This window comes from Pristiophorus japonicus, chromosome 16 (genome assembly GCF_044704955.1).
Source record: "Pristiophorus japonicus isolate sPriJap1 chromosome 16, sPriJap1.hap1, whole genome shotgun sequence".
Classification (NCBI taxonomy): domain Eukaryota; kingdom Metazoa; phylum Chordata; class Chondrichthyes; family Pristiophoridae; genus Pristiophorus; species Pristiophorus japonicus.
Window position 1 is genome coordinate 54,212,254 of NC_091992.1, and position 27,562 is coordinate 54,239,815.

At 47.9% G+C, this 27,562-nt stretch overlaps 1 protein-coding gene across 7 annotated transcripts in view; it reads right to left on the reverse strand.

The window, feature by feature from the left end:
• LOC139226508 (NADPH--cytochrome P450 reductase-like) overlaps positions 1-27,562 on the reverse strand; it is a 132,240-nt gene that overhangs the window by 7,673 nt on the left and 97,005 nt on the right. For all 7 annotated transcript variants that reach the window (XM_070857340.1, XM_070857342.1, XM_070857339.1 and 4 more), the window contains 7 exons: positions 25,124-25,240; positions 23,308-23,426; positions 21,911-22,092; positions 13,360-13,509; positions 10,973-11,240; positions 4,311-4,456; positions 3,457-3,542 (listed from right to left, as the gene is read on the reverse strand). In XM_070857340.1, the coding sequence (XP_070713441.1) occupies positions 3,457-3,542; positions 4,311-4,456; positions 10,973-11,240; positions 13,360-13,509; positions 21,911-22,092; positions 23,308-23,426; positions 25,124-25,240 (1,068 nt within the window). The remainder of the gene's footprint in view (positions 1-3,456; positions 3,543-4,310; positions 4,457-10,972; positions 11,241-13,359; positions 13,510-21,910; positions 22,093-23,307; positions 23,427-25,123; positions 25,241-27,562) is intronic.

Consider the following 27,562-nt stretch of genomic DNA (forward strand, 5'->3'; position numbering starts at 1 on the left):
GGCAGGGACCGAAAACAATGGAGTCAGTCTTGGCAATATTCAATTGGAGAAAATTTCTGCTCAAAGAACTGGAGGTCTAACAAGCAGTTTGACAATTTAAGAGACCGTGGAGGGGTCAAGAGAAGTGGTAGTGAGGTAGAGTTGGGTGTCGTCAGTGTACACATGGAAACAAACGCTGTGTTTTTGGATGATGTCGTCAAGGGGTAAGCATGTAGATGAGAAATAGGAGGGGGCCAAGGATAGACCCTTGGGGGACATCAGAGATAACGATGTGGGGGCAGGAAGAGACGCCATTGCAGGTGATTCCCTGGCTACGATTAGATAGATAAGAATGGAACCAGGTGAGTGTAGTCCCACCCAGCTGGACGACAGAGGAGAGGCATTAGAGAAGGATGGAGTGGTCAACTGTGTCAAAGACTGCAGACAAATCAAGAAGGATGAGGAGGGATGGTTTATCTTTGTCAAAGTCACAAAGGATGTTATTTGTGACTTTGATTAGAGCCGTTTCAGTACTGTGGCAGGCATAATTAAAGAGGGTGTGCATGAAACGGAGGAGACCGTTTCCTTAAGGTGGATCTCATGCGGGCTTCGGCCTAACACCTAGGTCAAGCTCAAACTGTTAGAAATCAGGGATGCCTAAAAATGTATAAAACTCTTACGAATATATACAACTGATATGAATGCCATGTTTAAATAGTTGTTTTGAACTGGAGACAAATTGTCTATTGAAGATGCTCAGAAATGCTAATGTCTTGGTACCCTGCTGAGATGTTATGGTATTTTGCACTATGGCAACTATTAACTGTGGTTTTCAAGTTAAAGCTTCAGTTTGTTTATGTATCTTGAAGACAATTTGTATAGAAAAGGCTTAGAATTGATGGAAATTGTAGGAGTTAACAAACATGTTGCTACGTTGTAAAAGAGGTAACGAGCAGTTTTCTGGTTTGGCATCTGGGATCAGAGAGGATCAGGAAGAGAAATTTCCACGGGAAGAAACCCTGGGTTAGAGTAAACAGTGACATTTGGTCAAAATCAGAAGACATCTTTAAGGCGGGCTTTGTTTCGAGAATCAAGTCAAAGAATTAGAAGTCTTATTGGATATTAAGTTTGATGGGGAACCTCTATAGGTCAAAAGGTCTCGTCAATATCCAAGGTCAGGCCCACCCCTAAAAAGAGAATTTTAGCAGACGGTGGAGGAGAGAGCGGAACAGGAGTGACTTTGAGAGTGATCCCTTGCTTTAGCGAAGGAAGCTCTAGATGAGGAAAAGAGACTGCAAAAAAGAGAACTGCTTACATGCGCCAGCTGTTTGTCCGTTTGGAATCGGTATCAACTACCTGTTACAATTGTATGTTTTTGCAGTATAACTAATGTGTTATATTCCGTCTTAAACTCTGATTACACACAATATATTTACCTGATTGTTTTTAGAGTCGATCCTGATTATTAAAGTGAATAGAGATAGCTTTAACTGGCATATTTCTAACAAATCTCCGAGGTGGACCCCTCATGCTAGCTTCGGCCCAACACCTCCACCAGCTTGGGATCTGTTCAGAGACCACCGTTCTGCCTCAATGTCTGTCCGTTCTTTGCCGGGGCTGTAGATCGTTCTCATCTGTCACGGATTGTATGTCTACTATACTCACATGTTGTATCTGATAATGCTTATAACTGTTGCTCTTTAATAAGACGCTGTACAACTCCTAAGACCCTTTGGGTAACCTGTGATCCAAATCTTACAAGAGATAGGACACTCAGACCACTGACCTGTACCTTGCAGTGAGCCAGGCAGGGGAAAAATTTGCCTTTCTATCCCTCTGCAACAGGCAAAGAAAAACCAAAGGAGAGGGGTACTACTGAAGGGAGGTGTCAAGAACTCAAAATGTGTGTTATTGGCTTCTTCTGAGTTAGCTGGTCTCAACCAGGGTGGTAATTGGGGAGCTGCAATTGGTTTCAGCAGCATGGGTTTAGTGGGTAAAAAGATGAGTCAGTGAAGGCTCCTCATGTTTATCACTATCCTGCGACCCTTCGGGGATGCTGGCTGAAGATAGAATCAGGCTTCAATGTGATATGATCAAATAGCCCATTGACATTTACTAACTGGGCCCACCAATGAAGAATGGTGTTTAGCAAGGAACCAGAGCATGACTGGCAGCTGAGGAACTTCACTCAGCATAGTTAGTATCATCAGGTAGAGCAGCATTGCAATGTTGTGCTGCTTTTAGACTGGATTCCCATATTAGAAACATAGAAAATAGATGCAGGAGTAGGCCATTCGGCCCTTCGAGCCTGCACCGCAATTCAATGAGTTTATGGCTGAACATGCAACTTCAGTACCCCATTCCTGCTTTCCCGCCATACCCCTTGATCCACCTAGAAGTAAGGACTACATCTAACTCCTTTTTGAATATATTTAGTGAATTGGCCTCAACAACTTCCTGTGGTAGAGAATTCCACAGGTTCACCACTCTCTGGGTGAAGAAGTTTCTCCTCATCTCGATCCTAAATGGCTTACCCCTTATCCTTAGACTGTGACCCTTGGTTCTGGACTTCCCCAACATTGGGAACATTCTTCCTGCATCTAACATGTCTATACCCGTCAGAATTTTAAACGTTTCTTCTGAACTCCAGTGAATACAAGCTCAGTTGATCCAGTCTTTCTTGATATGTCAGTCCCGCCATCCCGGGAATCAGTCTGGTGAACCTTCGCTGCACTCCCTCAATAGCAAGAATGTTCTTCCTCAAGTTAGCAGACCAAAACTGTACACAATACTCCAGGTGTGGCCTCATCAAGTCCCTGTACAACTGTAGTAAAACCTCCCTGCCCCTGTACTCAAATCCCCTCGCTATTAAGGGGAACATTCACATGCAATAGGTTTGAAAACAAAGTTACAATAAAGAATTTAACAAGGTGGAGAACATGTCCAGAATGGTCAAGTAAGAAATCAGAAAAGGCCACTTAGGGACTTCAGTTAAATGTTATGAGCATGAAAGAGAGCAGGTATCCACTGGCCACCTAGTTACCAATGAGCATTGCAATGCCAAACTTGTGATGTAGAGGATAGCTTTCCAACTACATCCGAATCTACATATCATGGCTGGAGACAAATAGAATGTTTCTTGGGGATAGGTGCTGAAATTTTGCACCTCTCACTACGAGACCAAACAAACTAAAATACGTGCCCTGGAAATTTGAACCAAAAAGGGGGGGTGTAGGGGAGAAATGTGCAGGCGCTCTGCTGGTTCGACCAGATATTGGTGCCCTGCTTTTCTCTCCCAGCTGCTGATTGACCTGCTTTGCATTTCCAGCATTTTCTGGGCTTTGGTTAAAGAGTGGTCAGATGTATCGGGAGTAAGCACATTCTTCATCATTTCTCCAATTAATATGGATAAATGAGCAATACAGTTCAGTGTAGCATTCCCCTTTGTGTAGCACCTCCTCTGTGCCCTTTCCTTACCCACAAATGTAGATGTGTGCACCCTCCTTCTGGATCAGGTTCCACACGTGCTCTTTATTTTTCTTCAGCAAATGCTGGACGTACACCTGAGGGTTGATGAGAGAGAAGAATGAAACAATTGAAATCACAAATGTACAGGCAAGGGAGGCCATTGACCAATTTTTCCACAGAAACCTAAAGTCCTCCCCATCACAGCATCCACCTTGTGAATGATTCAACTTTTTTTTCCCACTACCCTACCTGGAGGGCCATTCCAACAACAACAAAAACAACTGGCATTTATATAGCACCTTTAACATAGGAAAACATCCGAAGGAACTTCACAAAAACACTCCAACTAAAAACTTGGTCAAAAAGCTAAGTTTTAAGGAAGGTCTTAAAAGGATCAGAGAGAGGGAGAGAGCTATTAATTAGTGCGTGAAGTAGTGCTTCCTAACACCAGCCCTGAACTTATCTTTCATTGACCAATTTGCACTGGGCCTCTGAATAAAACTCAGATCAGAAACAGTAGGGCCCCAACACGAATCCCTGGGAGGTACGGAGAAGAGCCTCAGGGATTGAACTATGCGCATCAATGACCAAACGCTGGTTAAGTATTCCCACTAAAGCTGAAGGACCCATTTCATCAGGATCTTTAAACATGAGGTTATATGTTCCTCATTTATCTCATCAGGATAAATTCAAATCAATAAAATAAAGTCAGTTTCCAAGCATGGTATTGCAAGGGACTCATTACATTGTAAATTATGGAATGTCAGGATTTCTTGGTGCAGGGAGGGGACCAGAGAGGGGGAGAAACTCATGCTAGGGTAGGCCGTGTATTATGGCCTTAGCTCGTTTCTACACTGGCTCACCTTCTCGGTCTGGTCTCTGGAGAATGCTACATTAAGCTGAGTAAGGGCACCATCCTTCTGAGATTGCTCCAGCGCTTCCTGATACAGGTAGTCCTCGTTCTGGAAACGGCAACCGTAGTACAACACAGTCTCTCCAACCTCCTTCCCTGTAAAACAAAGTGCGATGGTCTCTTATTCCCCAAACACATTCACCTCTGGGCGTATAATTCATTAGGCAAAAGTCAGTTTGAAATTTTTTTTATAGGTAGGAGATGGCTAAAAAAAATAACCAATTTGGGAGAGGCAAAGCTGAAGAGGAATAGGATTTCTCAACATCAAACAATATTCTAGGTTTACAACAGTCAGTAGGTCATAACTAGAAACCTAGGTGAAGAGCCAAGGCTCATAGTGCAGGATGCCCAAGAGGTTGAAGAGCAAAATACATTAGAAAATCAAGTAGTATTAGTTAGGTGACATCAAACTTGGTTTTAAAAGTCTGCTGATTGTAGGAGGAAAGATAGATTGAAGAAGCAATGAGTTTCATAGTTTTGAGATCATTTGGGGCGGCGGGGGGGGGGGGGGGAGGAGAGAGAAGAGCTGCAGTCAGGAAATTAGATTGAAAAAGAGGAATATTAAATGGTATGAGGATAGAGAACAAAAGTGGGATTACACTGACGGAGACTTTATGGGATAAATGTCCATTCTTTGTGGTGTAACATTCTCCGACTCCTATCTCTTCTGAGATAATCAGCCCATCAGTATGGGTAAAATTGAGCCCCAGAGTCAGTTGTAATACTAAAGAATGGCCTGTGTCTGTGTTGACATCTCATTGCTATAGGAGACAATGAGAAGTCCTGATTTTAACACAGTGAGGAGGCATTTAGGTTAGGTTGATACAAAATAAGGGTCACCTTAAACCTGGCTAATTATTGAGAAACACCTTTATTTTTCCAGGCAGTTTTAAAATCCTGAACCTGCATCCAAACCAGAACCCTGGGCTTCATCCATTGGTGTGAGTCTCCAAATATGGAGCTTGGGTTGGGCAGAACCGACTGTTTTCAGCTTTGACTATTCACAACACCTCAGACGTTCACCTCTGCAGCCTTAGTTGCACAATGGGAGTTTGTAAAACCCACAGTTTTTGTTGAGACAATGCCAGCCTAGGCTAATGAGGCAGCACTGGTTCTGAGAACTCAGGAATTCTAAAGACCCACCTGGCAGTTCCAGTCTGGGCCCAGCTGCTCTCTGGTTGGTGGATTTAGACCGATGAGGCAGCAGCTTTTAACCTGTCCTTGGGGGAATATAGAAACATAGAAAATAGAAACATAGAAAATAGGTGCAGGAGTAGGCCATTTGGCCCTTCGAGCCTGCACCACCATTCAATATGAACATGGCTGATCATGCAACTTCAGTACCCCATTCCTGCTTTCTCTCCATACCCCTTGATCCCTTTAGCCGTAAACTATATGGGTAGAGCTGCGAAACACCAAGGGCAGAAAACGTTAGTGGGAGTTGTATACAGACCACCAAATAGTAGTAGGGAGGTTGGGAATGGCATCAAACAGGAAATTAGGGACCCGTGCAATAAGGGTACAGCAGTTATCATGGGTAACTTTAATCTACATATAGATTGGGCTAACCAAACTGGTAGCAGTACTGTGGAGGAGGATTTCCTGGACTGTATAAGGGATGGTTTTCTAGACCAATATGTTGAGGAACCAACTAGAGAGCAGGCAATCCTATACTTGTGTAATGCGAGAGGATTAATTAGCAATCTGGTCGTGCAAGACCCCTTGGGGAAGAGTGACCATAATATGGTAGAATTCTTCATTAAGATGGAGAGTGACACAGTTAATTCAGAGACTATGGACCTGAACTTAAAGGAAACTTTGATGGTATGAGACGTGAATTGGCTAGGATAGACTGGCGAATGATACTAAAAGGGCTAACGGTGGATAGGCAATGGCAGACATTTAAAGATCACATGGGTGAACTACAACAATTGTACATCCCTGTCTGGCGTAAAAATAAAAAGGGGAAAGTGGCTCAAACGTGGCTAACAAGGGAAATTAGGGATAGTGTTAAATCCAAGGAAGAGGCATATAAATTGGCCAGAAAAGCAACAAACCTGAGGACTGGGAGAAATTTAGAATCCAGCAGAGGAGGACTAAGGGTTTAATTAGGAGGGGGAAAATAGAGTACGAGAGTAAGCTTGCAGGGAACATAAAAACTGACTGCAAAAACTTCTATAGATATGTGAAGAGAAAAAGATTAGTGAAGACTAATGTAGGTCCCTTGCAGTCAGAATCAGGTGAATTCATAATGGGGAACAAGGAAATGGCAGAGCAATTGAACAAATATTAGTCAGGAAATTGTGTTAGGAAAATTGATGGAATTGAAAGCCGATAAATCCCCAGGGCCTGATAGTCTGCATCCCAGAATACTTAAGGAAGTGGCCCTAGAAATAGTGGATACATTGGTGGTCATTTTCCAACATTCTATAGACTCTGGATCAATTCTATGGATTGGAGAGTAGCTAATGTAACCCCACTTTTTAAAAAAGGAGGGAGAGAAAAAACAGGGAATTATAGACCAGTTAGCCTGACATCAGTTCTAGGAAAAATATTGGAATCAATTATTAAAGATGTAATAGCGGCGCATTTGAAAAGCAGTGACAGGATCGGTCCAAGTCAGCATGGATTTATGAAAAGGAAATCATGCTTGACAAATCTAGAATTTTGAGGATGTAACTAGTAGAGTGGACAAGGGAGAACTAGTGGATGTGGTGTATTTGGACTTTCAAAAAGCTTTTGATAAGGTCACACTCAAGAGATTAGTGTGCAAAATTAAAGCACATGATATTGGGGGTAATGTATTGAGGTGGATAGAGAACTGGTTGGCAGACAGGAAGCAAAGAGTAGGAATAAACAGGTCCTTTTCAGAATGGCAGGCAGTGACTAGTGGGGTACCGCAAGGTTCAGTGCTGGGACCCCAGCTATTTACAATATACATTAATGATTTAGACGAAGGAATTGAATGTAATATCTCCAAGTTTGCAGATGACACTAAGCTGGGTGGCAGTGTGAGCTGTGAGGAGGATGCTAAGAGACTGCAAGGTGACTTGGACACGTTAGGTGAGTGGTGAGTGAACAAATGCATGGCAGATGCGGTATAATGTGGATAAATGTGAGGTTATCTACTTTGGTGGCAAAAATAGGAAGGCAGATTATTATCTGAATGGTGACACGAGACATGGGGGTCATGGTACATCAGTCATTGAAAGTTGGCATGCAGGTACAGCAGGCGGTGAAGGCGGCAAATAGCATGTTCATAGCGAGAGGATTTGAGTATAGGAGCAGGGAGGTCTTACTGCAGTTGTACAGGGCCTTGGTGAGGCCATACCTTGAATATTGTGTAGTTTTGGTCTCCTAATCTGAGGAAGGACATTCTTGCTATTGAGGGAGTGCTGCAAAGGTTCACCAGACTGATTCCCGGGATGGCTGGACTGACATATGAAGAAAGACTGGATAGACTAGGCTTATATTCACTGGCATTTAGAAGAATGAAAGGGGATCTCATAGAAACATAAAATTCTGACAGGATTGGACAAGTTAGATGCAGGAAGAATGTTCCAGATGTTGGGGAAGTCCAGAACCAGGGGTCACAGTCTAAGGATGAGGGGTAAGCCATTTAGGACCAAGATGAAGAGAAACTTCTTCACTCAGAGAATTGTGAGCATGTGGAATTCTCTACCACAGAAAGTTGTTGAGGCCAGTTCGTTAGATTAATTTAAAAGGGAGTTAGATGTGACAAATAGGTTTTAAGAAAACCTAAAACTTTTGAGTGTTCAAATGTTGAGGGGTGACGGACGCATGATGAGGGAAGAGACAGCAAAGTGAACCGCAGCAATGGCAGCAGAGAGCAAGCGAGCGTGGATGGAGGTGGATCAGAGAGCAAGCGAGCGTGGATGGAGGTGGATCAGATCAGCCCAGGCAGTAGAGGAGCAGGCCAGGATATGAACAGCAAAAAGAGGCAAGTGAGGTAGATACAGGTGGCCAGTTGATCTTTGCACAGGACGTTTGAATTTATTTTGTATTGGGGCGGGGGGGTGGGTGGTGGAAACCTAATTTGTTGTGTAATTCTAAGTAACCAATCACTATGGAGGCATGTGAATCCATTATACATGATCTGGAAGAACAAAAGTGGAATAGTGTGCTACTCCTGATCCCCCTCACCCGATGAGCCTAAAGTATCTGATTATATGTCATAACATTTCAAACCAGTATTTACTAAGTGTGGAATTAAATAAATATTTGGAAAAATGTATTGAATCATATGGAGAAAGAGCAAGGGACTGGAATCCGAGCAGTCAGTTCCTATGGAGAGGGGCAGCATTGGCACAATGAGCTGACTGGCCTCCATTATACCGAACCTTCCATCACAAATGATGATATATATTTATATGTAACTCAAAAAAATCACTTCGCAGCTAACATATGGAATAGATCCCTGCCTAGCTGATGACTGGATTCAGTTAAGGAAGACTTTATATAGCACTGTTTCACACCTCTCAAATATCTCAAAGTATTTCATACAACAAACTACATTATGAAACCAGAATGAGGGTAAACACAACAATAATTTTGCCCACAAACCACCACGAGGTGAACAACCTATCTGTTCTTCGTGGTGCTGACCGAGGGAAGAACGTTGGCCAGGATACTGGGAGCGCACACCCTGGTCTCCTTCAAATAGCGCCATGGGATCTTTAATGTCCACCAAATTATGCATTCCTCAGTTTAATATCACCCCCAAGGACAGCCACTCTGACAATGCAGCACTCCCTCAACCTTGCAGTAGAGTCTCAGTCTAGATCATGTCCGCTAATTTTAAAGAGTGTGGGGCTTGTATGCACAATCTTCAGATTCAGGGACAAAAGTTGCCAACACAGCCAAGCTGACACAAAAAACATTTAAAAACACACAAGTGAATAGATTGAAAACTGAGTGTGTTATAAATGTCTGGTGCCAAGGCAGTGTGAAGAAAATGATTGCATAGGATATACAACACAAACAGGCCTTTCGGCCCAACTAATCCATGCTGGCGTTTATGCTCCACTCGAGCCTCCTCCAGTCTTTCCTCATCTAACTATTAGCTGAACCCTCGATTCTCGTCTCCCTCATATGCATCTATACTATTCGCTTCAATCACTCCTTGTGGTAACGAGTTCCATAATTCTCACCACTCTCTGGGTAAAGAAATAGAAACATAGAAAATAGGTGCCGGAGTAGGCCATTCGAGCCTGCACCATTCAATAAGATCATGGCTGATCATTCACCTCAGTACCCCTTTCCTGCTTTCTCTCCATACCTCTTGATCCCTTTAGCCGTAAGGGCCATATCCAACACCCTCTTGAATATATCCAACGAACTGGCATCAACAACTCTCTGCGGTAGAGAATTCCACAGATTAACAACTTTGAGTGCAGAAGTTTCTCCTCATCTCAGACCTAAATGGCTTACCACTTATCCTTAGACTGTGTCCCCTGGTTCTGGACTTCCCCAACATCGGGAACATTCTTCCTGCATCTAACCTGTCCAATCCCGTCAAAATTTTATATGTTTCTATGAGATCCCCTCTCATCCTTCTAAACTCCAGTCAATACAGGCCCAGTCGATCCAGTCTCTCCTCATAGGCCATCCCGGGACTCAGTCTGGTGAACCTTCGCTGCACTCCCTCAATAGCAAGAATGTCCTTCCTCAGATTAGGAGACCAAAACTGTACACAATATTCAGGTGAGGCCTCACCAAGGCCCTGTACAACTGCAGTAAGACCTCCCTGCTCCTATGCTCAAATCCCCTAGCTATAAAGGCCAACATACCATTTGCCTTCTTCACCGCCTGCTGTACCTGCATGCCAACTTTCAATGACTAATGAACCATGACACCCAGGTCTCGTTGCACCTCCCCTTTTCCTAATCTGCCGCCATTCAGATAATATTCTGCCTTCGTGTTTTTGCCACCAAAGTGGATAACCTCACATTTATCAACATTATACTGCATTATAAAGACGTTTCTTCTGAATTCCCTATTTGATTTCTTAGTTTTTATCTTATATTGACGGTCTCTAGTTTTGCTCATCAGAAAATTAAATTCCTACACCCATTCCACAAATCTGTCAATGCACTCAATCACCACCACCTAAAGTCTGTACTTAAACTCAGGTCTAGCAAATATTGTATATTAATCATAATGGACATTTTGAATGAAGAGTTTCACAAATGTAAAATGTCAGAATCTGACAAGAATCACCTGTAGCATAATGATCCATACCCATGCCCAAAGCACCCATTCTGTGATTTCCATAACCACTTTCCAAATTGACTGTTGAATCCAGGAACAATTCAATATATCGATGTTGCAATCCCCAGCAGTGAGAGCTCCATAGGCAACTCTTGCAGCAACCTGGTTACACATTGATGATGATGGAACCAGATCTCAATACAGAGATGGCACAGCATTAAAGAGGGAAAGAAACAGAAGCCACATCTCAAGAAAGTTGGGGGGGGGGGGGGGGGGGGAAAGGAAGTGGGGATCAGCAAACAACAACACTGGACTGAGTCAGCCATAAACGGAAAGTTTCAGGCCCCTGCGAACGTTGGAAGTATTGTTTTACTCCTGTACCTTGCTGCTTCAGCCAGGCTCGTTCCTGAATAAACCCAACAAAGGGAGCGATTCCGGTGCCGGGTCCGATCATGAGAATAGGCGTACTGGGTTTGTAGGGCAGCCGGAACTGAGACTTCCGGACGTACATTGGGACAGTTGACTTGTGATTGTTATCAGTCGACACTTTGTTGTGTAGCCAGGTTGTCGCCACGCCTCTGTTGATGCGGCCTGCTTTGGACGTGTACTCTACCACAACTGCACAGATATGAACTGAATCAGGGTGAACCTAAAACACAACACATTCTTTAAACCATTTAAAAACATTAGCAGTGAAATATGTGCTGAGCACATCACAAAGCCATTATCAAATCATTCAACACAACTCGCTGCCAGGTAAAGTAACTTGTTTTCCCTCAGCGCTGTGCGAGATATCATTGTTAAATATGAAAATACAAGTTGTTACAGGAGCACTGATGCCCCAGGTAGTTTGTTAGTTTCTGTGTAACACACCCTTGCAGCTAGATCCCTGTAATAGTGCCAGTAAATCTCAAGTCACACTACTGCTTCACATGCTGACTCGGAGTGCTACATAATAATACCCAGAGCGAATTGCTAGCACTCCATGCCACCTAGGTTTGGATAGGGATTCTGGTTCTCTGTCCCATCCTATATGGTCTGGTTGGAGCTGGAAGCCTGAAGAATTTCAGGTGAAGTGTATAGGAGCTTCTTTGACAACGCCCCGTGTGACCACCCCCCCCGAACAAGGCAGGTGCCCGATCCTTCAGGCAGCAAAGTCCAAAGACTGACATTGTATTGTGCAATCAGTGAGCTCTTTCTTCCCCTGCCCATGAGTGGCCAGGCACGGCATAGTCATTTTGTTGGATATCCTGTTGCATAGAAACATAGAAAATAGGTGCAGGAGTAGGCCATTCGGCCCTTCGAGCCTGCACCACCATTCAATAAGATCATGGCTGATCATTCCCTCAGTACCCCTTTCCTGCTTTCTCTCCATACCCCTTGATCCCTTTAGCGGTAAGGGCCATATCTAACTCCCTCTTGAGTATATCCAATGAACTGGCATCAACACACTCTGAAGTAGAGAATTCCACAGGTTAACAACTCTGAGTGAAGAAGTTTCTCCTCATCTCGGTCTTAAATGGCCTACCCCTTAAAGAGGCATGAAAGAGGTACAGCTGGTACCAACAACACTGACAGGGGCCTCACAATTTGGTGTCTTTTTCATGGAGGTTTGGCATCAGACTGACATGCAAACTCCCAATAAAACAAGAGAAAGAATTTGCATTTATATAGCACCTTTCAAGACCTCAGGACATCACAAAGTGCTTCACTGCCAATTAAGTACTTTGGAAGCGTGGTCACTGGTGTAATGTAGAAAGGCAGCAGCCAATTTTCACACAGCAAGCTCCCACAAACAGCATTGAGATAATGACCAGAAAATCAGTTGTGGGATAAATACTGGCCAAGACACCAGGGATAACTTCCCTGCTCCTTCTTCGAAATAGTGCCATAGGATCTTTTACGTCTACCTGATGGGGCTTTACATTATATCCGAAAGACAGCAGCTCTGACATGGCAGCACTCCCCCAGTCTTGAACTGGAGTGTCAGCCTAGATTATGTGCTCTTGATTATGGGATTTGAACCCACATCCTTCTGACTCAAGAGACGAGAGCGCTTCCACTGAGCCAACAGTGCAGGCAGCAACTTTTCCTTTGGCTCCAGCGATCTCACTCTGCTCAGGCCAAAGCAGGGCTTGCATTATGGCAGGAAATCAATGCAACGCATAAACAATTCACAAGACACTTTTCCAGACAACCCTGTTATTAATTTTGAACAACATTCGGCTTCCAGTCCTGCAGCACAATGTCAGTATTACTTTAAGCAAGTAGTTAGCTGCAAGTTAGCAGTAACATGTCAGTACTAGGTCATATGCAGCACCAAGCTATTTGATTAGCATCCGACTCAATTTGAATAAAAAATTTCTCTTCAAAATTGAACTGTTACGAAATGATCAGGTTGCTTTTTACTATTTGTTTCAGAAAACAAAATTACATCAGTTCTGATGGAATCACTGGGGAGGAACTAAAGTGCCCAGCGTGATGGGGGCAAAATTAAAATGCACAGACTCAGAACACTGTAGATTCATAGTTGCATTCGTTGACATTAATGCTGTGCATAGTTGCAATCGGAATTCATCGAGAAGTCACAGAACATTCACCGAACAAATGTTTGTCACATTTTTATTGATCTAAGGTTTTAAAATTGACGATCTGTTTATTGGTATTGTGATCAATACCATATTGTAAGTGGTTTATACACATTAACATCTTCAGCCATTATATTTCTACAACAGCAGCATTCGGCAGCACCTCTCAGCAAGTCTCACCTTTGAAGATGAAGCAATAGAATAGTAGCGGGCCTGTAACCGTGGCAACAACTCACAGAGATGGTCGATGGGAGGACGGAGAGATGGCAGGTCTTGCAGGATGGCGAGAATGTTTCTCCTGTCTTCCACCACCCATTTGAGGTATTGCGACTGAAACACAATATTTACACATTCTTACTAGAGATTGAAGAGACTACCTCACATTCCAATCTGATGCTGTTCTTTTAAGTATTTACCAGCTTAGGTTTCTCCTGACCTGTGGGACAACAGAATATACCACAGATACTCTATTTAGCAGACTCGATGGGCTGAATGGCCACCTTCTGTGTTGTATTATTCTATGAAATAGACTCGACTATAAATAAACAAGCAATACAATGTCCTGCATTTTACTAAATCCACAAATATCAATTACATAAGTACCCATGGGCTGTGCAAAGATTAAACCTTGTCGAGATATGAGCGAGAGCGAGGGAAAATTGTTAGAATCTGTTATTAAGGACACAGTAACAGGGCACTTAGAAAATATTAGGATTGGGCAGAGTCAACACGGATTTATGAAAGAGAAATCATGTTTGAGGTTGTAACTACCAGAATCGAGAAGGGGGAACCAGTGAATGTGGTGTATTTGGATTTTCAGAAGCCATTCGATAAGGTGCCCCACAAGTGATTGTTAAACAAAATCAGGGCTCATGGGTTGGTGGTAATATAGTAGCATGGATTGAGGATTGGCTAACGGACAGAAAACAGAGAGCAGGAATAAATGGGTCATTTTCGGGTTGGCAGGCTATAGCTAGTGAGGCACCGCAAGAATCGGTGCTTGGGCCTCAGCTATTCGCAATCTATATCAATGAGTTGGATGAGCAGAACCAAATGTAATATATACATAGGAACATAGAAAATAGGTGCAGGAGTAGGCCATTTGGCCCTTCGAGCCTGCACCACCATTCAATAAGATCATGGCTGATCATTCACCTCAGTACCCCTTTTCTGCTTTCTCTCCATACCCCTTGATCCCTTTAGCTGTAAGGGCCATATCTAACTCCCTCTTGAATATATCCAATGAACTGGCATCAACAACTCTCTGCGGTAGGGAATTCCACAGGTTAACAACTCAGTGAAGAAGTTTCTCCTCATCTCAGTCCTAAATGGCTTACCCCTTATCCTTAAGACTGTGTCCCCTAGTTCTGGACTTCCCCAACATCGGAAACATTCTTCCTGCATCTAACCTGTCCAGTCCCGTCAGAATTTTATATATTTCTATGAGATCCCCTCTCATCCTTCTAAACTCCAGTGAATAAAGGCCTACTTGATCCAGTCTCTCCTCATATGTCAGTCCAGCCATCCCAGGAATCAGTCTGGTGAACCTTCGCTGCACTCCCTCAATAGCAAGAACGTCTTTCCTCAGATTAGGAGACCAAAACTGAACACAATATTCCAGGTGAGGCCTCATCAAGGTCCTGTACAACTGCTGTAAGACCTCCCTGCTCCTATACTCAAATCCCCTAGCTATGAAGGCCAACATACCATTTGCCTTCACCGCCTACTGTACCTGCATGCCAACTTTCAATGACTGATGTACCATGACACCCCAGGTCTCGTTGCACCTCCCCTTTTCCTAATCTGCTGCCATTCAGATAATATTCTGTCCATGTTTTTGCCCCCAAAGTGGGTAACATCACATTTATCCACATTATACTGCATCTGCCATGCATTTGCCCACTCACCTAACCTGTCCAAGTCATCCTGCAGCCTCTTAGCATCCCTCCTCATAGCTCACACTGCCACCCAGTTTAGCATCATCTGCAAACTTGGAGATATTACACTCAATTCCTTCATCCAAGTCATTGATGTATATTGTAAATAGCTGGGGTCCCAGTACTGAGCCCTGCGGTACCCCACTAGTCACTGCCTGCCATTCTGAAAAGGACCCGATTATCCTGACTCTCTGCTTCCTGTCCGCCAACCAATTCTCTATCCACGTAAATACATTACCCCCAATACCATGTGCTTTCATTTTGCACACCAATCTCTTGTGTGGGACCTTGTCAAAAGCCTTTTGAAAGTCCAAATATATCAAATCCACTGGTTCTCCCTTGTCCACTCTACTAGTTACATCCTCAAAAGATTCCAGAAGATTTGTCAAGCATGATTTCCCTTTCATAAATCCATGCTGACTTGGACTGATCCTGTCACTGCTTTCCAAATGCGCTGCTATTTCATTTTTAATAATTGATTCGAACATTTTCCCCACTACTGATGTCAGGCTAACCGGTCTATAATTACCCATTTTCGCTCTCCCTCCTTTTTTAAAAAAGTTACATTAGCTACCCTCCAGTCCATAGGAACTGATCCAGAGTCGATAGACTGTTGGAAAATGATCACCAATGCATCCATTATTTCTAGGGCCACTTCCTCAAGTACTCTGGGAGGCCGGGAATTTATCGGCCTTCAATCTCATCAATTTCCCCAACACAATTTCCCGCTTAATAAGGATTTCCTTCAGTTCCTCCTCCTCACTTGACCCTCAGTCCCCTAGTATTCCGGAAGGTTATTTGTGTCTTCCTTCGTGAAGAAAGAACTAAAGTATTTGTTCAACTGGTCTGCCATTTCTTTGTCCCATTTTTTACCTATATGCACCACAACAACTGGCTTTTCACCCTCCCCCTCCAAAATGTCCTGAAGCCACTCAGACATCCTTGACCCTTGCACCAGGGAGCTGCTGCTGCCCTCCCCTGATGAGTCATTCCCCCCCCCCCCCCCCAACAGTACCCAAGGTGGTGTATCTGTTTTGGGGGGAGATGGTTGCAGGGTACCCCTGCACTACCTTCTTTTCACTGCTCTTCCTGTTGGTCACCCATTCCCTATCTGCCTGTGTATCCTTTACCTGCGGTGTGACCGACTCACTAAACGTGCTATTCACAACATCCTCAGCATCGCTGATGATACAAAGCTAGGTGGGAATGTAAGTTGTGAGGAGGATGTAAAGAGGCTTCAAGGGGATATAGACAGGTTAAGAGAGTAGGCAAGAACATGGCAAATGGAATATAGGGCTCAAATTTGCCCAGGAGTTGCTTCGTTTTTTTTGGAGCAACTTGATTTTTCTGCAGTATCTTAAAAATCCCCATTTTGCATATTCAATTTGCGCCAGTGTAAGTGAGTTAGTTAGGATTTTCTTTTGTTTAGTTTTTTTTTCCAAAAGGGGGTGTTACCAGCCACTTATGCCCGTTTTGGCCATTTAGGCCACTTTAGACAGCTAATAGTTGCTCCAAACTAACTTAGGCCAGCGTATGTGGCCACACCCTTGGAGAGTTAAGAAATCAGCACAGGCAGGTACATCTGAGACCATTCAGCCAGAGATAGGGGTGGGAAGAGAAGCGGAGAGGACCTTGCAAAGCACTAAACAAAGCACAACATTAGTAAGCATCAAAACATTCAAGAAATAAAAAATAAAACTAAGTCCTACCTTCCTATCAAAACTCGGCCCGGGAATTCAGCGTGCCGGCCAGTGCAGGAGGCCACTCGGCCGGGGATAGGCGCGGGACAACCGGGGAGAGCACAGGGAAGTGGCCACCGACATCCAAGCAGAAAATAACTTCTAGGATAAACTGCCAACCTGCCAAAGGAGACATGGAACCTCTACTTCCACTGGGTATTTCACTATAGAGATAGATATTCCACTGGCAGTTTCTGGTCAGCTATGGTATACAGCCGTTCATCTCATGAGCATTAGCCTTGATTATATGCTCAAGTCCTGGAATTATTTGGTAATTTTGTACTATGGGCTAACAGTAAACAAGAACTGGATTGAAACCATCCAAAATTATTTCACTTAGGAACCTTGGACTTCCCTCCCATCCATCTGAGCTTGTTTTGAACATAATGTGAGACCTGAAAGACAGTGTTCTACCCCACTCAGCCAGGCCACTCGGCCTGGGATAGGGGTGGGTCGCATCGGGTCCCACGCTGCAGCACGCACACAGAGGCTGGGGGCAGGAGCTACTGCGCATGCGCGCACACTCCAACGCGCATGTAGAGAGCTGTCGGCACTGATTCTGGTGCAACTCCACCCCCCAATCGACTGGCTACGCTGCGCAAAGCCCCGGTAGAGGCAACACAGCGGCCAGAATTGGGGGAGATTTTTTCAGCGCCGTTTTCAGCCCACAAAGTCGGCACATCTTTGATGAGTGCGCAGAAAAAAAGGGGCCAGCCAAATTTGAGCCCAGTATGTGCAGAAATGTGAAGCTATCCACTTTGGTAGGAAAAATAGAAAGGAAGAGTATTTTTTAAAATGGTGAGAAATTGGGAAATGTTGCCGTTCAGAGGGAAATGGTGCCCTTGTACACGAATCACTAAGTTAACAAGTAGGTACAGCAGGCAATTAGGAAAGCAAATGGTATGTTGGACTTTATTACAAAAGGATCTGAGTACCAGAGTAAAGTCGTCTTACTGCAAATATACAGGGTCCTGATGAGATCACACCTGAGGTATTGTGTCCAGTTTTGGTCTCCTCACCCAAGGAAGGATATATTTGCCATAGAGGGAGTGCAACAAAGGTTAACCAGTCTGATTCCTGGGATGAGGGGATTGCCCTATGAGGAGAGATTGAGTAGACGAGGCCTATATTCTCTAGCGTGTTCTCATGGAAACATACAAGATTCTTACAGGGCATGACCAGGTAGATGCGGGGGGTCGTGGTGGTAGGGAGTGGACGAGGAGGCGGGGGAGGGGGAGTGGACGAGGAGGCGGGGGAGGGGGAGTGGACGAGGAGGCGGGGGAGGGGGAGTGGACGAGGAGGCGGGGGAGGGGGAGTGGACGAGGAGGCGGGGGAGGGGGAGTGGACGAGGAGGCGGGGGAGGGGGAGTGGACGAGGAGGCGGGGGAGGGGGAGTGGACGAGGAGGCGGGGGAGGGGGAGTGGACGAGGAGGCGGGGGAGGGGGAGTGGACGAGGAGGCGGGGGAGGGGGAGTGGACGAGGAGGCGGGGGAGGGGGAGTGGACGAGGAGGCGGGGGAGGGGGAGTGGACGAGGAGGCGGGGGAGGGAGAGTGGACGAGGAGGCGGGGGAGGGAGAGTGGACGAGGAGGCGGGGGAGGGAGAGTGGACGAGGAGGCGGGGGAGGGAGAGTGGACGAGGAGGCGGGGGAGGGAGAGTGGACGAGGAGGCGGGGGAGGGAGAGTGGACGAGGAGGCGGGGGAGGGAGAGTGGACGAGGAGGCGGGGGAGGGAGAGTGGACGAGGAGGCGGGGGAGGGAGAGTGGACGAGGAGGCGGGGGAGGGAGAGTGGACGAGGAGGCGGGGGAGGGAGAGTGGACGAGGAGGCGGGGGAGGGAGAGTGGACGAGGAGGCGGGGGAGGGAGAGTGGACGAGGAGGCGGGGGAGGGAGAGTGGACGAGGAGGCGGGGGAGGGAGAGTGGACGAGGAGGCGGGGGAGGGAGAGTGGACGAGGAGGCGGGGGAGGGAGAGTGGACGAGGAGGCGGGGGAGGGAGAGTGGACGAGGAGGCGGGGGAGGGAGAGTGGACGAGGAGGCGGGGGAGGGAGAGTGGACGAGGAGGCGGGGGAGGGAGAGTGGACGAGGAGGCGGGGGAGGGAGAGTGGACGAGGAGGCGGGGGAGGGAGAGTGGACGAGGAGGCGGGGGAGGGAGAGTGGACGAGGAGGCGGGGGAGGGAGAGTGGACGAGGAGGCGGGGGAGGGAGAGTGGACGAGGAGGCGGGGGAGGGAGAGTGGACGAGGAGGCGGGGGAGGGAGAGTGGACGAGGAGGCGGGGGAGGGAGAGTGGACGAGGAGGCGGGGGAGGGAGAGTGGACGAGGAGGCGGGGGAGGGAGAGTGGACGAGGAGGCGGGGGAGGGAGAGTGGACGAGGAGGCGGGGGAGGGAGAGTGGACGAGGAGGCGGGGGAGGGAGAGTGGACGAGGAGGCGGGGGAGGGAGAGTGGACGAGGAGGCGGGGGAGGGAGAGTGGACGAGGAGGCGGGGGAGGGAGAGTGGACGAGGAGGCGGGGGAGGGAGAGTGGACGAGGAGGCGGGGGAGGGAGAGTGGACGAGGAGGCGGGGGAGGGAGAGTGGACGAGGAGGCGGGGGAGGGAGAGTGGACGAGGAGGCGGGGGAGGGAGAGTGGACGAGGAGGCGGGGGAGGGAGAGTGGACGAGGAGGCGGGGGAGGGAGAGTGGACGAGGAGGCGGGGGAGGGAGAGTGGACGAGGAGGCGGGGGAGGGAGAGTGGACGAGGAGGCGGGGGAGGGAGAGTGGACGAGGAGGCGGGGGAGGGAGAGTGGACGAGGAGGCGGGGGAGGGAGAGTGGACGAGGAGGCGGGGGAGGGAGAGTGGACGAGGAGGCGGGGGAGGGAGAGTGGACGAGGAGGCGGGGGAGGGAGAGTGGACGAGGAGGCGGGGGAGGGAGAGTGGACGAGGAGGCGGGGGAGGGAGAGTGGACGAGGAGGCGGGGGAGGGAGAGTGGACGAGGAGGCGGGGGAGGGAGAGTGGACGAGGAGGCGGGGGAGGGAGAGTGGACGAGGAGGCGGGGGAGGGAGAGTGGACGAGGAGGCGGGGGAGGGAGAGTGGACGAGGAGGCGGGGGAGGGAGAGTGGACGAGGAGGCGGGGGAGGGAGAGTGGACGAGGAGGCGGGGGAGGGAGAGTGGACGAGGAGGCGGGGGAGGGAGAGTGGACGAGGAGGCGGGGGAGGGAGAGTGGACGAGGAGGCGGGGGAGGGAGAGTGGACGAGGAGGCGGGGGAGGGAGAGTGGACGAGGAGGCGGGGGAGGGAGAGTGGACGAGGAGGCGGGGGAGGGAGAGTGGACGAGGAGGCGGGGGAGGGAGAGTGGACGAGGAGGCGGGGGAGGGAGAGTGGACGAGGAGGCGGGGGAGGGAGAGTGGACGAGGAGGCGGGGGAGGGAGAGTGGACGAGGAGGCGGGGGAGGGAGAGTGGACGAGGAGGCGGGGGAGGGAGAGTGGACGAGGAGGCGGGGGAGGGAGAGTGGACGAGGAGGCGGGGGAGGGAGAGTGGACGAGGAGGCGGGGGAGGGAGAGTGGACGAGGAGGCGGGGGAGGGAGAGTGGACGAGGAGGCGGGGGAGGGAGAGTGGACGAGGAGGCGGGGGAGGGAGAGTGGACGAGGAGGCGGGGGAGGGAGAGTGGACGAGGAGGCGGGGGAGGGAGAGTGGACGAGGAGGCGGGGGAGGGAGAGTGGACGAGGAGGCGGGGGAGGGAGAGTGGACGAGGAGGCGGGGGAGGGAGAGTGGACGAGGAGGCGGGGGAGGGAGAGTGGACGAGGAGGCGGGGGAGGGAGAGTGGACGAGGAGGCGGGGGAGGGAGAGTGGACGAGGAGGCGGGGGAGGGAGAGTGGACGAGGAGGCGGGGGAGGGAGAGTGGACGAGGAGGCGGGGGAGGGAGAGTGGACGAGGAGGCGGGGGAGGGAGAGTGGACGAGGAGGCGGGGGAGGGAGAGTGGACGAGGAGGCGGGGGAGGGAGAGTGGACGAGGAGGCGGGGGAGGGAGAGTGGACGAGGAGGCGGGGGAGGGAGAGTGGACGAGGAGGCGGGGGAGGGAGAGTGGACGAGGAGGCGGGGGAGGGAGAGTGGACGAGGAGGCGGGGGAGGGAGAGTGGACGAGGAGGCGGGGGAGGGAGAGTGGACGAGGAGGCGGGGGAGGGAGAGTGGACGAGGAGGCGGGGGAGGGAGAGTGGACGAGGAGGCGGGGGAGGGAGAGTGGACGAGGAGGCGGGGGAGGGAGAGTGGACGAGGAGGCGGGGGAGGGAGAGTGGACGAGGAGGCGGGGGAGGGAGAGTGGACGAGGAGGCGGGGGAGGGAGAGTGGACGAGGAGGCGGGGGAGGGAGAGTGGACGAGGAGGCGGGGGAGGGAGAGTGGACGAGGAGGCGGGGGAGGGAGAGTGGACGAGGAGGCGGGGGAGGGAGAGTGGACGAGGAGGCGGGGGAGGGAGAGTGGACGAGCAGGCGGGGGAGGGAGAGTGGACGAGGAGGCGGGGGAGGGAGAGTGGACGAGGAGGCGGGGGAGGGAGAGTCGACGAGGCGGGGGAGGGAGAGTCGACGAGGCGGGGGGCGAGGCGGGGGGCGAGGAGGCGGGGGGCGAGGAGGCGGGGGGCGAGGTGAGGGGGCGAGGTGAGGGGGGAGGCGGGGGGGGGGGGGGAGGGTGAGGGCGGGAGAGAGAGAGGGTGGGAGAGCCGGGAGAGAGAGAGGGAGGGTTAGTGAGGAACCACACATTTACAAGGAACCACACATTAGGATAGATGTCGAAAAGCTTGATCAAAGATCTAGGTTTTGAGGAATGCCTTAAAGGAGGCGAGGAAGGTGAAGAGGTTTATGGAGGGAATGATCATGTTTAGGGCCTTGACTGCTGAAGGCATGGCGGCTGAAGGAAAAGCCGTTTTCTAAATGCTGTAGCTAGGGATGAAAAAAAATGGAAGAGACAGTGAGAGTGAGAAAGAGGATGAGAGGGAGAGAGAAGACAAACCAATCCCGCAAGCAGATGCCCAACTGGTGTCTGAACAAGATTCACTTCAATATTCATAACTAGGCTCTCGATAAACATTGGTGCACTCTACCTTTCCTTCAGGGGAGGATGAAGCCATTTTCCGGAGAAATTCTTGTTCTTTGGGATCCGATGCGTACTGTGCCAGTTCATAGAGGACATTAGTGCGTGGAGGATTGGTGACATCCAGGTAATGTAACAGAGCTGTTCGGTATGTGGTCGGGCAGGGGAACGGGTGCTTCTTATTGGACTCCTCTGGAAGCAGACAACCACAACAAAGGAGACATTAACGGCACACTGGAGAGAGCACTTGAGCAGTCTCAGTAGCTCTTTGTGATGGAAATTAATTAAGATGTGCATTTGGAGCACTTGAAAAATAACTGATCTCAAACAAAGCTAAATGCTGGTGGGTAAGTTATTGCACTTCTCCAAATGGAGGACAAGTTCGGTGTATCCTTTTCGACTATCAAAGCCCATTAACCTACCCTCATCAGCATTAGCACAGACACAGCCTAGGATTTTTATTTATATAGTCAAGTATGTAAACATCAACTCCCAGAGGATTTATAACCTCTTTTAGCAGAAGGAAATACTGCTTTTAGTGCTTCAGACTAGATTCATGACAGATCATGTGCCTTGTACAGTTAGACTGTTTAATTCAATTGGTTTTATATTTAATCTGAATTCATAACCTGAAAAAGGTCTGTGCTCAAGGACTAAAACAGCAATAAAAGTTTGGAAGCTTGGGGAAAGGGGATCCATAAGTGGCATCACTGTTTAAGGAAAATACTGCCATTAATTATAGCAATGCAGTAAACTCCAGGGGTACTCATTCTGAATTTAAATGATCCTTTCCATGCCTCACATTCCCATTGGGGTTGAAACTGTCAAATTAGAGGACTAATGATCAAATGACAATAATGGATAAGACGGGTCAAGAACCAGGGGCATAGATCTAAAGTAATTGGGAGGAGGTTTAGAGGGAATTTGAGGGGAACTTTCTTCATGCAGAAGGTGGTGAGGGTTTAGAACTCACTGCCTGAAAGGGTGGTAGAGGCAGAAACCCTCATCCCATTTAAAAAGTACTTGGATGTGCACTTGATGTGCTGTGACCTACAGGGCTACGGACCTAGAGCTGGAAAGCGGGATTAGGCTGGGTCGCTCTTTGTCGGTCGGTGCGGACACAATGGGCCAAAATGGTCTCCTTCCGTGCTGCAAATTACTATGATCCTACGATGATTCTAATGAACAGCACAACAGGCACATGGCTGGGGATTTTAACCATGCCACGGACACTGGTAGTTGTGAGCCCCTTCCCCACATCGCAAATGGCAGCTTGTTTCTCGGCTTGAATACGAGCTGCATATTTAATATTCCACCATCCGATTCAACAAACATTAGACATTCCTTCCTCACTGCTTTTACCATTTCCACCCTTTACTGAATGCGGAAAGCTCCCTTTTCACTCACCATCAAGGTTTTTTAAGGAAAATATTACATCTAGGTCTGAGTTTAGTATTTTGCTAATCTCATTGACGATTGTTGAATCATTCGTGGGGATCACAGCCACATGATCTCCACTCTCATATCTGCAACAGAAAGGAAAAGAAACACTACACAGTGAATGTTAAGATCATAGAAATGTGGAGGACTGACTATCTACTTAGCTGGCCCCCAAAGATCAGACATATTGTACTCTCATATTCCCCATAATTGCTTCTTTTACAGGTTGCACCTCTCCAGTCTGGGACTCTTTAATCCGGAAGCATCCCTGGTCTGGCATCAGTCTCGGGATGGGTGGCGTCCCATGCTGTTTGTTGAGGTAAGCGGGCCGGGGAAGGAAAGAGAAGGTGGCTGACTGAGGCACCGAAGCTGGGTCTGGCACCAGGCTCGCTCTCACTCTCTCTCTCTCTTTCCCCCCTTAGGCTCTCACTCTTTCTCCTGCACCCCCCCCCCCCACCCTCCAGGCTCTCTTGCTCTCCTCCCGCCGTGGCTCAAAGGGAAGGCTCGGGACCCGGTTAGAGGCTTGGGGCTCGGCGGCTCAGCTCACTTCTCTCCCCGTCCCGCTGCTTCTCTCTACTTCTGGACGACTAAATGCTGCATAGTAGGCTTCTGTGCAGCGCATGCGCAGAATGTGTCCAGGTCGTTGTCAGCAGCGTTGTCACCAGTTGACCTCCCGTGGTTCAGAAAATTCTTTGGTCCGGCACCAGTCAGGTCCCAAATGTGTCAGACTGGAGAGGTACAACCTGCACTAAGGAACAATTTTACACACAAAAGATTTGAGAGAATGTGGAACACTTGGCCCTAGAAAACCATAGATGCAAAGTCAACTGGTGGTTAAGAGGGAGCTAGATACAATGGTTATCAATATGAAGAAAAAGCAGGATAACAGGATTAGATAGAACTGAAATGGCCAATAAAGATGGCATTTTAGCCGATTTCTGGATGGCAATCTCTAGCCAATAGATGCCAAGGTTCCCAACGCCAGCCTGCCAAACTGAGTGCAAACTGGGGGTTAATACTTGGATCCTCCCTCGTCTGCATGGCTCCTGTCTTTGTATTCGAGCATCTAGCTGTCCCTTAAACAAGTCCAGTCCCATGGTATCCACATCTTCCTGGGAACTAGTTCCAGGTGTTAATTATTCTGTGTATAAAGAACTAGTTCCTGACATTTGTCCTAACTGCCCTTCACAATCCTGAACTTGTGCCCTCTTGTGCTGCTACCCTGCTGTTTGGATTCAGGTTTACTTTCTCCCACCCTTCCAAAAAAATTAAAAAGGAATAACTGTCCACAATTATTCACTCTTATTCCAGTCTGAGACGCAATCAAGAGGCCTCAAAATTATTTATGAATAAAAGCAATATCGATCACTTTTTTTTGTAATTCTCAAGATGCCTCTATCATTTCTAGTTTGCTCCCATATGCAAACTTCACCAATTTGCACGGAGTTTCTAGACCCAAGACACTGATGAAAATTAGAATGCGTCGTGGTCACAATAGAGATTCATGGGCACCCATTTCAGTAACCTCCCCCATCCATTCAGTAAACCCCACACCACCACAATCCATTTTGTAATCATTCAGAATATTAACCATCTTATGCTCAACCTCCGTTTCAAGTCCATCTGCATTTCTTATGGATCAGACCTCTTTTCTGACTGCCCTCTCATTGAAGTGCTGAACGAGTTTCTCATTGCTAGGTTTATGAAATCAATTCATATTCAACAAGAGGATTCACTGTTTGAAGAAACCAGTGCCAAATACTGAAAGGTCTTCATACTTTACCTAATCTTTGAGCCACTGATGTCCAGTTCCAGGTGCATGAGGTGCCGATCACCTCCTTTATTCAGCTTCCGGTTCACTGTCACAGATGCCAAAAATGGATTCTTTGCATCAAAAGGCCTAAGTTGGAAATAACAGCAGTTATGAAATAAACATTAGCATGGTGCTCACATCAAGGAAAGTAACATTGCTCAATATTTGTGCTGGAAAACAAAACAGGAAGATGGACAGTTTCCAAAATCCATTACCCCAATAGTCTTTTATTCAGTGCCAAGAATAAACTTGCCTAAATCACTCTTCCCTTCTTCCTACAATCTAAAGGCTTTTAAAATCCAAGCTTCGCACGTTCTAGTCCATATTTCTTGACTTATTCCAACTCCTACCCTGGTGATGACCTCCACCGTGGGTTTCAGAATCACAGCATCATACAGCACAGAAGGCGACGATTGAGGCCTGCACCACTCTTTGAAAGAGCTATCTAATTCAACCCACTCTCCAGCTCTTTCCCCATAGTCCTGCAATTAAAAAAAAAAATTCTTCAAGTATATATCCGATTCCCTTATGAAAGTTACTACTGAATCTGCTTCCACCAGCCTTCAGCATCCAAATTTTTTTTTTTTTTTTTTTACTTATTACTGTTTTATCTTCCACCCTTCTCTCTCTCTCTTCTCATTTGTGCTGGTCATGTAACACATTGTATTCCTACACGTGACAAATTAACCAGGCATTTGCCAGTGCCATTCTATTGCTGACTGAGCGATATGGTTTCCAGCTGGTGCGTTCTCCTAATACATCACTGAGACTTGCACTGCCCCAGCTCGGGGTTGTGGACACAAATCTGCACTTAAGCCCAACATTTGAGCGGGGGAACTCTTGCAGTGGGCCAGTTCCTACAACTCCTTCAATACTGCCAGCCTGATATCCATCCATACCTTCATTCAACTTTTCAAATACATTTAATTTTCTATTGCAACTAAAGTCTACGGGGCCGAAATTGCCCTCCGCCTGAAACAGAGCGCACACACCCCGTTTTCTGCTGTTTTTACCGCCGCAGTGGTTGAGGTGGCCTCTTGAGCAAAATTCCACTCTTTGGCTTTTTTTCCCCGACGGACCAAGTCTGGTGGTGAGTACACCAGGGGGTGGAAGTTGGGGGGCTGCGGAGTGACCGCCGTTGTCAGTCATCAGCGTAGCACTGTCTACTGGGCCACCCAAGAGGAGGTGCCAGGCTGCCTGTTGGTGGCGCAGCCAAACCCGGGGACAGAACTGTCGGCCCGACATGGCAGTTGACCAACAGAAAAAGCCATGGCAGCGGCAACGCCATTTTAGAAGGCCACCGCCTCATTGCACCATCGGGGAAAAAGCAGGTTTGGCACCATCCAGCAGGAGGAAGATTACTTCGGCGGAATTTCACCATCGGGGGAAGGGGAACATCAGCGGTGCACACTGTGATGGCGCACTTAGGACGGATCGGCAGCAGCGAAGCGGTGGGGGGGAGGAGAAGATGAAGCAGGTCACTGCCGGTATACCGCAGGAGCGGAATTTTGATAATGGTAGCCAATACACGAAAAGTCAGTGTCCTTGCGTGGCGGCTGATTTCCGGTGTTAAGAGGCCTTAAGGAAAGGGGCAATTTTGGCCCCCAAGATTTCAAATTATGATTATGTTTGGAGTGCTGGCAAATCTTATGGAGCTTACTCTTATATTAAGAGTAAGAGGGTAACTAAAGAAAGGGTAGGGCCTATTAGAGATCATGAGAGTAATCTGTGTGTGGAGGCGGAAGATGTTGGTAGGGTTCTTAACTAATACTTTGCGCATCTGTTTTCACAAAGGAAAGGGGTAATGCAGATACTGCTATCGAGGAGGAGTGTGATATTCTGAATGAAATAAATATAAATATAAATATAAATATAAATATAAATATAGAGAGAGAGGAGGTATTAAGGGATTTAGCAGCTTTGAAAGTAGTTAAGTCCCCAGGCCCGGATGAAATGCATCCCAGGCTGTTGAACCAAGTAAAAAAGGAAATAGCAGAGGCCTTGACCATCATTTTCCAGTCATAGAAACATAGAAAATAGGTGCAGGAGTAGGCTATTCGGCCCTTCGAGCTTGCACCGCCATTTAATGAGTTCATGGCTGAACATGCAACTTCAGTACCCCATTCCTGCTTTCTCGCCATACCCTTTGATCCCCCTAGCAGTAAGGACTACATCTAACTGCTTTTTGAATATATTTAGTGAATTGGCCTCAACAACTTTCTGTGGTAAAGAATTCCACAGGTTCACCACTGTCTGGGTGAAGAAATTTCTCCTCATCTCGGTCCTAAATGGCTTACCCCTTATCCTTAAGACTGTGACCCCTGGTTCTGGACTTCCCCAACATTGGGAACATTCTTCCTGCATCTAACCTGTCTAAACCCGTCAGAATTTTAAACGTTTCTATGAGAT